At 34.7% G+C, this 11,643-nt stretch overlaps 1 protein-coding gene across 1 annotated transcript in view; it reads right to left on the reverse strand.

The window, feature by feature from the left end:
* Window positions 1-388: 388 nt before the first annotated feature.
* Window positions 389-11,643, reverse strand: part of OLFM3 (olfactomedin 3) — a 36,479-nt gene continuing 25,224 nt past the window's right edge. The window contains exons 5-6 of the mRNA XM_006919793.1: window positions 2,133-2,239; window positions 389-1,066 (exon numbers count right to left, since the gene is read on the reverse strand). Of these exons, the coding sequence (XP_006919855.1) occupies window positions 389-1,066; window positions 2,133-2,239 (785 nt within the window). The remainder of the gene's footprint in view (window positions 1,067-2,132; window positions 2,240-11,643) is intronic.

Here is an 11,643-nt window from a genome sequence, read left to right on the forward strand (position 1 = left end):
ATTTTCAGTTCCTACCAAGTATATCCTGATGTGGAGCTAAAGACAGTAAAAAATAATAGAGTAAAAATAAAAAAAAAGACATTTATGCATTTAAGCTACCATTAGTCTCTAATATAAGGCAGATCATTAATCTTTTGCAAAACTATGACTTTAGCCACTTAAGCTCTTTTTAGTGCTTTTCATGACAAGGGCATGATAGGCCTTGTAAATTTAGGAGTTAAGATGCATTTCCAACAGGTTAATTTAGACAGGCTCAGCTGTTTTTTGAAACACCAACTTTATAATAAAAAGTGCTTTGGAGAAATGGCAGAAAGTTAAGAAAAAAAGGGTCCTATAGAGTTTATCACAAATGACACTGTTTAGATCAGTGAAAACAAATTATATTTGTTTATGTGTCATCCTCAGTCTTAATGATGTGGAAAAGGGTGACATTGAACAGGACCTGGTGACCATTGTTCCAGGCATAAAGAGCTCTATCTCTGGCATTGTAGTCAAGCATGGATATGTGAAAGTATTGGTTGTGAAAGGGGATGTCTGTGTACTCATAGGTGGAGGTTTTGGTAGAATAGGAATAATACACCTTGGCTCCAGTTAAGTGGGAGTTGGTGACATACAATGTCCCACAGATCATGAAAGATTCCCCTGCACTTCTTTTGGGATAGCCGGTGTTCCAGCTTTTCATCACCTCCAAGGTATCTTGGTTAAGTTGACTGATGACAATATTGCCTGCATTCTGGTTAGTTGCATACACGGCCCACAGCCCGATTTCATCAGCCATTAGGTCAATGTCAGAGAATCCACCCCATGTGTAGGGGTAAACATTGTGAAAGCCAGCATACTCCAGGCTTCTTTGGGCAAGCACTCTCCCCATATCAAAGCTGTATTTGATGATTATGTTACTCTGATACTTGTTAAAATAGAGTGAGCCATTGTAGACAACATGGTTAGTTCCTGCCCATTTGAAAGGGAGGTTGTATGTCCTTGATTCTGCCCCACTGACAAAATCCGCAATTGATTTGTACTCACGGACAATTTTGTTGTTAGTATAACTGTCCATGTACCAGACCTGGGAAGAAGGAAAAAAATAAACGGAGTAAGTATATTCTGTACTTTTCTGAGAATTTCAAAACAAAGACAGTGAGAGTCAACACATATAAATATCACTGTTCTCAGGCTCTGGAACCCACATTATCTTACTGCTGACCTATTGCCATCTACTGCAGACTTTTGCAAAAATAGTGGCATGGTCTATGTGGAAAGTAAACAGCTGAATTTACTTCCTTGAGGTTGATTTGCTTTTTGTCCTTTGTTTTATTTTATTTTTTATTATTTTATTTTATTATTATTTTTGACCATTCAGGGCATATTACTGAGTGGATCAAACATGTATCATTGCAAATCACATAATTTTGTTTAGTTACCTGATATCACCTTCTGCAAATTTATTCTATAATTTGCTTTGAAAAAATGTGTGGTTTAATTTTACATATTCACCTTATTTTTCCTTTATGGATACCGCAGAACCTTCTAGAAACACTTGTTCATTATTGGATCAGCTAATAGGTATGACTACCTTTTAATGAAACCTTTTACTAATCTAGCTACTAGTCTTGTTTGGATGCATCCCTTGATAATCTTAATGTATACTGAGTTCTGTAATAGAACATGAATAGAGCTATGGTACGTTTCCAGTATATTGATTTATATACTACAGGCATTGCCAAAGGCAGTGCTTTTTCTTTAAAATTATCTCTAGACTTCAGGGATATTTTAGCTTGTTTAGTGAATTGGTTAGCTCTTGAGTTTTTCACTTTAGTGCCTTTTTTTTCCCCCACTAAGCAGTAGCTTCTAGAAGAAGTAGTAGAGAATGTAGCCCTTTCAAGTGTAAAACAAGACTAAAACCAGTAAAAATTAGACTCACTACATTGGTGAATTATAGTATAAAATATTTTATGAAAATAAGTTTGCCATTTATCTGTAGCTGTGTTAATATTACCAAACTGAAAATATTTTCCTTGATGTAATACTTTTCAACTTGAAACTAATATCCCTGAAGAAAATGAATAGTTCTGTAGACAAAAAATGTAAATAAAACATAATTCTAAGCAAAGGCATTTGTAGAAGCAACATACTCTGTTATTTTTTTCAGATGCTAATGGATCTGTCATCCAAGCACCAAATCGGGTTCCAGATGTCTTGACTGTAATTGGGCCTGTGATTTTCATCAGTTTTCCACATGCTAAAATTAGAGAAACATAAACATGTTAGATTAACATGGCCAATGATTCCAACACACATACTCATGCCAAGAGCAAAGGAGGGGCTCCTAAAACAGCAGATTCATGGGATTAATATCACACGTTCTGAATAAATAGTCATTCACATTGTGTGCTGTGCCTTTAACTATAATTTGAACCATGAGGAGTTGCCTTTTCAATACTCTAAATCTAAAATATGGATTTTAAAACTAGGAAACGATTTGTACAATCTTGAAAGGAATAAGTAAGAAAAGTAATTATCGTTATACTATTGCAGCAACTGTGTCTTTTAAGAAGTCAGAAAAATTAAACAAATTGTTCATGGACCTGTTTGCCTGACACCAGCTCCTTCCCCCACCCCTCCCCTGCCCTTGTGCTTCGAGACTGTGGACAACTTATACAAGCCAGAAAGAACTCTATAAGCAGATCTTCAGTTTGTATTGATGAATGAGCAGCTTCTGTGACAGATATCATTATAGAATATGACAATAAAAATTCAATCACAGTCTACCTGAAAGAGGCAGAGTTTTGAAGTGTAAGCGCCTTGTGCTGATAGCAAGGGCCTGAAAGAACAGCCATGGAGGTGCAAGGAAAAAGCCCCCAAAATTCAGGCCCTTGGATCCTGCAGTCACATGCCATGAAAGATATGGAGTGTCAATCGATGCAGTATACATGATGAAAAATTAATGACTTTATTAAAAACTTGTATCACATAAGATTTTTATTAAATAAGATTTTAAGAAGATCCTGGACTTCATAAGTGTCAAAAACTAAACCAAACAAAAACTCAGGCATTTTGTGAGATTTTTTTAAACAGCAAAATTTAAAAGTGTTTTATTATACCTAAGGCAGTGTGCATGCCTGTAAATGTTGACCTTTGGTCTGAACAATGGTATAATCTTTACTTTTATACCCCTTTTTTCCTCTTTCTTTCTGTTTTACTTAAAAAATTATTTTTGTCTTATTTGTTCCATGTTTCTTCCATCGTCCTCTGCCTGTCCTTAAAGTTGATACATTTCTAGTGAGTTCCTGTTAGTTCCTGTGTATTTGCAGAGGGAAGAACAGATCCCCAAAGCAAATCAAGAACATAACTAACTCTAGCTTGTTTTGGTGCATTTTTCTCTATATATGTTCCTCATAAGAATAATTTGTAACTGGCAAAATTCTAAGTTAAGCAGTTAGGAAGAAGATGATAACTTTACACTTCGTATTATTACTTCAGTGATAACTACAAATTTCAATAACTGCAAAATTGAGTATATTCTCTAAATATACAAGTGAAAGTAATGTGATCTTTAATGATGGCAAACTTAAATATTTCTAAATTTACAGATGGTAAGTGCATGGAAAGTCAAGTATATTTAAATAAATAAGACATCCTGCCCCTGAAAAACATCACAAAACGAAACATGTTTTTTTTCCTTAGGCACAAATAATTAATTCAGCAAAATGTTAAAAGCAAAATTAGTTGGCTAAGATATGAAAAGTAACTCTGGCTTAAGATGATGGACTAATACACACTTTTATGTCTTTTCTTTCTGAAGATCTCATTTAAATAATAGTAAAGAAGTAAAACATAGGAGAAAAAACCCAAAGCAAAGAAAATGGTGTAAAAGCCACTAGTTGAGAAGAAACTAACGGATTTCCAGAAGGCAAAAGATGATGGAGAGTGATAATTAAAGACGTAGGGTGATTTATGCAGTGTCTATGCAGAGGAGGCAAGAGTTAAAGGAGGGGCTGCTGTACCTTGAAGAATAGACTCAGATACATAGGCATAAAAGATGTTGAGAGTGTGATAGGGCCTTGAAAATAGGAACACCACTGAAAGTGTGCCTGCAGAGCAGTTGATCCCATCTTCATTCGTAGGTGCAGAACCCCAGAAAGTAGGTTAATTAAAAAGTCTACAAAACTGTGTTAATTACCTTAAAAGACATAGGGCAAGTAATGTAGACATTGGAGCTCCAGAAGAAAGGTTTCTGACATTGATAGTCTCCCTCCGTCCCCACTATGGCATGAGGTGTCAAACCCTACCTAAATACACAGAGTTTCCAAACACATTTATTGTTTGAATCTTCAAAAGTGAATGGATAACCAAGGATTAGCATACGATTTTAAAAAGCTTGCAATAAGAATGAGCAAGGTAATGTGTAGAAAAATCAGACCCGCATAAAAATAGAGGTACTTCAGGGAGCAGAAGAGATCTGGTATTTTTAGCAAGTTTTGTATATTGCAGATAGCTCACTGTGAAAGGAAATACAGAAGATCTACTAGATGTTAAAAATGATTGTTTTTTTAAAAAAATCAGGTTAAAAATTAAAAGTTATCCCCCAAATTAAGACAAAGAGATAAAAATGAAAATAAGGAAAATATTAATATATGTAGGATCAATGTAGAAACCCCTACATCTGAAGAGCAAGTTTCTAGAATGAGAGCAGAGAGAAAACGTGTAAATTAAATAAAGGCACTGATTGCTGTCTTCTAGCATCCAGTGCTGATGATGGAAGACAGCAATCAGTGCTTTTAGATTTAGGAAAAAAATTAGAGAAAGGTGGAATAAGGATATTTTCTGACATGCAAACTTTCCAGAGTTTATCTGCAGTGCACACTTTAGACATATTGTAGTTACTTGAGGACATATTATAGCAAAATAGCACGTAAACCAAGACGGGCAAACATAAGATCAGGAAAACAATGACTATTGGTCCCAGAGCAACAGCTAGGCAGTAGTAGGTCTTGAGAGCAGTTAGTCCACAATGAATCAGCTCCAGGAGGGCGTCTCAGAAATAAGATGGATTGAGCTATAGAAATATTGTATGAGACTCTCCAGGGAAAACTGGAGGTGTGGTGAAGGCAGTTACTGAAGTACATAAAAGGAGAATTTATTTGAACTTAAAACTCTAGTAATATCCTCTGTGGAATGGCACAGATGTGACGTTGGATTTAGAGAGGAAGGGAAAACATCAGAGTCTACGTCCTAGTTCCTGAAGAACAATGTAAACATTGTCATAGTAACATAAACACTCATAGAGTATTATAACTTATAGAGTATTACAGAATACTTAGCAGGCTTTTCATCTGCTCTGTGATTATATAAAAGACAAAATGTTTCCCGTGATATAAAATAGATAAAGGTCACACTGTGAGAGAATTAAAAATTGGGAGAAGAGATGAAAGAAAGTTGGGGTTATAACTAACTTCATATTTTAAAATATGGTGTTAAGAGAGTTTCCGTATAGTTGATGAAAAAATAATAGAGATTAAAAAATAATAATAAAGATTTAAATATGAATCTTGAAGTTACAAAGTAGATAAAGATTAAATTGTGAATAGTCATACGCATATTACGAGGACACAAGAAACTGGCTTTGGCTAAATGACCTATATCCTCTTTTTGTAGAGCAGAAAGTCAGTAAATAATGTGTGAAACCAACTTAAAAATAGTAGAAAAATAAGCAAATTATTAGAGATAAGATTTAAGCACCTAAAGCCCTCAAATAAAACTTATACATGATTGCCTCTGGAGAGCAGGGCTGGAGGAGGAGACTTGGTGTTTATTCCGAGTCCTTTTATTCTAAGCTTACAGTTTTCTAGCTATGTGCATATATTTTTAATTTTAAAAGTTACGATAGCTGCAAAAACTTAATATCAGCCATTAAATTTAAAAAACAAATCGCATTTATATATTACCTATTGAAAAATCATTTCTGGGTGTTTATATGCCAGGTTTCCTTGCAGGTCTAGGAAGTAGGTAAACAATTGAAGATGTAAATAGTCTCTAGAAATGGAATTCTGCATTTTAATTTGGTTTTAATTCTGTAGGGACTAGATTGAAATTTTGTTCTTTGAACTTTCAGCTCTATCTTAAAATTGACACGGCAGTCTCTCTCTAATTTTTTCAACCCTAAGAAGGTTAAAATCCTTACAGTGAATTATAACATTTATCAGTTGTTTCATATAAATGTTAAGAAAAGCTAATAGGTGATTATGGTGGTTAGTACACATGTAGGAACTGTTCTGAAATGTACTATGCATGTGATTCAAATAGAAATTGCATTTTATTTCAAAGTAGTGATTATGACATTTGAAAAATATGCTGCTGTTGAAGATCCACTTTCCATAAGAGGAAAAATTAATCTAAAATTTCTTGAAAAATATCCTTTAAAGATGAATGATCTTTCATGATGATTTGAGGAAAAAAAAGATACATGGAAACTTAGAAGTTAATTTAAATATGTTCTGGAAATAGATCAGTGTACCATCCCAAATATGAGACATAAACATAATGAAATGTTTGTCCCCACAAAACTTTATACCCAGAGGAAAGGGCCAAATGGAAACAACAGTCAGTAAGAAATGGTGACCTCAAGCTGTTTAGATACTGAGAGTGAACAGAAATTTTGTAGTTATGGAGTTTAACTTAATGTTTTAGGTGGTGAAACTCTACAGTTAAACCTCAGAGTGACGGTTTAAACCTTCCTTTCAGCAAAATCAGACTCTTTGCTATGGATAGCTTCTATTGCCTGAAGACTGAAGCATAGTTTGGACAAAGCAAGAAGACACAAGTTCATATTTTCTTTAGATGTGTGTATATTTCAGATGTCGATTTGTTTTCTGGATTTACATGATCTTCTGGACTCAGTTTATGTAGACAAACTTTAATAGGAATTGAGTTGGGTAGATTAGTTAAAATATGCCTAAGAATTGTCTTTGGGACTAGGAATCGTGTCCTGAATCTCATGTAATCAAAATTTACAAAAATTTTTGACAGCACATCTGTGGCTTGGGGTGTGTTGGCTTCCATGGCGTTTGGCTTGAACCCAGCATTGTATCCATATGGCAGAGGGTTACTGCTGAGCCTGAGATTGTTTAGACCAGGAATCGAGACAGAAATTATACCGGAGTTAAAAGCTTCTGACACCTAAACTAAAACTGACTTTGCTTTCTTCTTCTAGCAATGGACATTTTCTCTGAAATAGATTAGAGAGTAAAACCTAATGGTTATTATTTAAATATAAAGTAATCAGTTTATTCATTTAACAATCATTTGTTCAGAATTTATTATATATCGGGACTCTGCTAGGTGCTGGGGTACGTAAGGTGAGCAGGGAGACAAAATAGATCCATATGTTGTAGCTTCTCAAAATACCATTGCTATGCTCATCTTTTCCATTTCTTTTTTTCTTTTTGAATCAACTGGCAAGGAGAGTTAAGGAAGTTATTTCAGACAAATCTATATTTAGAAGAAAAGGATGTAACATTGAGTGCACTGAATATTTGTTGATATTAAATAAAAATTATAGAAATTTAGCCCTGACTACTATAATATATAATAGCATCTCTTCCATTAAGATGATCTCTTTCAATAACCTGATATTTATCTTATTTTAAGCCACATTCATTTCTATTCTTCTGTAAAATATACTCATAAACTGTCAAACATAGAAAGAAAGAAGCAAATTTAATCTTCCATGTTTAGTTTTCTATGAAAAAATGAATGTGAGGGTCTAAAAAGGGCAAGTTCAATATAGTCATATTTCTTATTAGGTCTCACTGATTCGGCCTTTCATATGTATCTTCATGGTAGTTGTCCTGCTTGTGTGAAGGAAATTTATTTCTGTAATCTAGTAAGTCAGTATAATTTTGCAGACTTTAACTGTGAGATCTCAGTGAATTGGCTTTTAAATTAGATGTAAACCATTTTCAAATATGCATGTGAAACTATGTGAGTTCTGGTTCCAAATAAAGCTATTTCATATCCAGTCTCTTAGCAGAAAGATTCTATGAACATTCATGAACTTTGTGTTTTGTGTTCTTTGGTTTTCCTATGTGCATTCTTCTTGCCCTCATTTTCCTCTGTGTCTGTCACCCATCAGCTATCTCCCCTCTGCCCAGCGACTCATAATGTGCAATGTCAGCCTTTGTCTTCCGGTTGCCACTCTGGATTTGACCTCAGTCCACAACAGGTTTTCATCCCAAAGTCACATCCTTTGTGTAAATCTTCGTAGTATTAATCTAAGAAGCACACTTGAAGTGAAGAATTAATGATACAAAATAATAACAATTTAAAAATAGTATCTATATCTTAAATGAGTCCCTCAGTTTCTTAATCTGAAATAGTATTTTGAGAATTTTGGACTACATGACAATAAACTTGCTTAAAACCTAAAATAGGTCCGTAGTAATTATTTATGGAACTGTCTTTTACTCTATACTGAGTCATGGCTAAAGTGCTTTACATAAGGTTCCTCTATGTTGGATGATCATGGTGGGGTGGTCTTACTGGCTCATTGCCTCTTTTGCCATCTGCCTTGTTTGGTGAAAGTAACTGGTTCTTATTCCAGTCACTTCTATCTCAGTACACTCATAGGTGCTAAAAGAAGGCTTTTGTAAGCTGGCTTCAGAAGGGGTGTTTCATTCACTCATTCATCCAGCTAAGATGTAATGAGCATCGAGCACTGTTGTAGATACTGGAATTACAATGGTGAGCAAGACATGACCCTTCTGTTCTGGTGAAGCTTACATTTTAGTAGAAAGAGAATAAATAAGCAAACTCAATATATCAGGTACGAATAAATTTAATGCAGATATTTAATAGGGCAATTTGATAGAGAGTGAATCAGAAGCTGCTTTAGATTGGGTGAGTAAGGAAGACCTCTCAGAGAGGATGATATTTAATCTGAGACAAGGAGTCAGCCATGGACCCATAAACTGCAAGGAAAGACATTCAGGCAGTGGAGCAGCTAGAGAAAGGCAGCATTTTAGCATCGTTGGAGACACGGATTGAGAAGTCTGACTGCCTAGATTTGGATCCGGATCCTGTCAGTTACTCTCTGGGGGCCTCGAACAATATTTAACCTTGTAGTGTGTCAACAGTAATATTATCTATCTCACAAGGTTTTGGGAAAATTAAATAGGAAATATATGCTAAGAGTTTAACATAGTGTTTGGTACACAGTTAAGAATTTTAAAATGTTAGCTATTTTTATTGTTCTTATAAAGGCCCTAAATCTGGATATGCTTGGTGAGTTAAGAGAAATAAAAAATAAGAAGGGCCAGTGTGTCTAGAGCACTCTTGGAAAAGTGGAAGATGAGGTTGGAGAGGTGAATAGTGCAGATAATGAAGCTTTGTAAAATCAGAGTGAGCATTTGGATTTTATTCTAGGTGTGATGGAAAGTGGTTGGATGGTATTAATAAGATGGGAGAGTGACAGAATATAAACTGTATTTTAAAATGATCACTCTAGCTACTATGTGGAAAATTAATTGTAGAAGAGATGGAGTGTAGGCAGAGGGACCAGTTAAATGGTTATCAGATTGGTTCAGGTGAGAGATTATGGTAGAGGTGATAAAGATGGAGAAAAGTAGATGAATTTGGGTTATGTTTCTTTTTGGATAAAGTTGGATAGGACTGGGCTTTAGATGTTAGAATGGAAAGTAAAAAGAGGAATTAAAGAAAATCTCAAAAAGAATCTAGGATAACATCCAGCCTTTTGGCTCGTTCAGCTGGGCAGAATGTAGTGTCATTTACTCAGATGAAATGATTGAGGAAGGAATGGGTTAGAGAGGAAAAATAAAAAAATCAACATGGGTATTTTAAGTTGTTCTTAACTATTCTACATGGCAGTGGAGATATAGAGGAGATAGTATACAAATGTAGGTAGCAGACACCCTTTTGAAACAGTCTTGACAATCTTCAACATATTGATTATAGTGAAAGTCAGAGCCTGAGTATCGCCTTAGAGAGAGGACACACCCAGAGAAGAGAAAGGCATGTAGCACAGGGCGTAGGGGCATCACGTGTTTATAGGACCCAGCAAAAGAGCCCACTAAGAAGCTATAAATAGAATAGAAAAAATATTAGTGTTAAGAAATCCAAAAGGAGAAAGCATTTTAAGAAGGAAGTACTGATGTGTGGGAGATCTAGATAAAATAAAGATAAATCTAGATAAAATAGATGGATAAAAGATAAAATCAAAGAAATGACCATGATATTTGGCAGATAAGTCATTGGAGAGCACAAGAAACAAACAAAGAGTGTGTTGAGATCAGAAGCTGGATAGGAGTAGGTTTTGAAGACTGTGAACCAAAGCAGCAGCTATTGAAGATTTTCTCAAGGAGAAGCGGGGAGATGGGGGCAGAGAAATAGGGGGTCTGGGATACTTTTATTGTGCTGATCTCATTGTTGCTTAAGAAAGATTTGTTTGCCTTTAGGAATAATCTAGTAGAGAGGGAGAAAGTGATAATGTGAAGGAGAGAATATTAAATGAGCTCATGAGTGCATGGTAATTTAATCTATTTAGTAACCATGAGTAAGCATGCCTCTATTTTTTTATATGGTTATCTTGTCTCGCTGTTCTTACTTCCACAATTTCCCAGTGAATTTCCTAGGAAAAATTCTTTATGTAGTATGTTCCATCTCGGTTAGAATGCTGAGGTGGGTTTTAAGAGATCTGGTTTCTAATGTAAGCCACAGTATTAAATCATCATATTATATTGGATAGTGCACTTATTCTCCGAGATGGTGTCCTCATCTATAAGATGGACGTTCTGAAGCTTGACACTTTGTTATTCTTATTAAGAGAACATTAATAGATGAGGGATCAACATACTTGTATGTGCTGACGGGGAGAAGGTGGTATTTGTGGTTGTAAAACAAACACACACACACACACACCATCAGGATGATATGATCATGGTCATCATCATTACCTGCCCTTACTCTCAGAAGGGTAAAAACAGAAATGGCTCTTAATGTTGATTTTGTCCCAATAGAAGTTTCTCTTATAAATAGTTATCAGATTCCTAAGCTAAAATCTATTTTGTCAAATGAAATTAGTAAAATTAAAGTTTCAGAAATTTATAAAAACTGGCTGCTTTTCTAGTTTCAATTTTGAGGATCTTCATATTAAATAAACATTTTTTCTGATGGAGTGTAGAAACTGTAAAAATAACAAAATAAAATAATAAAAGTCATTTCTATTTCTTGCTTCCGCAAACTAGCTTTTGTTCAAATAATTATCTTTCTCACTTCACTCTCACTTTTCGGGAGGACAAATGAAGCCAGACAGAAAGGATAATTTTCCCAAATGCCTGGAAGACAAATGTTTCTGTAAAAATAGATGGCAAAAAAGAAGTTAAGAGTTTTGCTTCACTGATTTTTCTCCTGCTATGCTCTTCTGTCTCCAGTGAGACGCATGAAAATATTAGCATTTTATAATATGTTGCATGTGTATAGTTCTGCATACTCAGAAAATATACTGAATCGGTAGTTGAGGAATGTGACCATTTTATTTGTCTGATGTTTTAGACATTAAATTTTATAAGATAAGTTACAATCCATATTTTTCAATTTGTAGCGCAGGAAAAAGGATGTTATTTGAAATTC

Source organism: Pteropus alecto, unplaced genomic scaffold, assembly GCF_000325575.1.
Source record: "Pteropus alecto unplaced genomic scaffold, ASM32557v1 scaffold106, whole genome shotgun sequence".
NCBI lineage: Eukaryota > Metazoa > Chordata > Mammalia > Chiroptera > Pteropodidae > Pteropus > Pteropus alecto.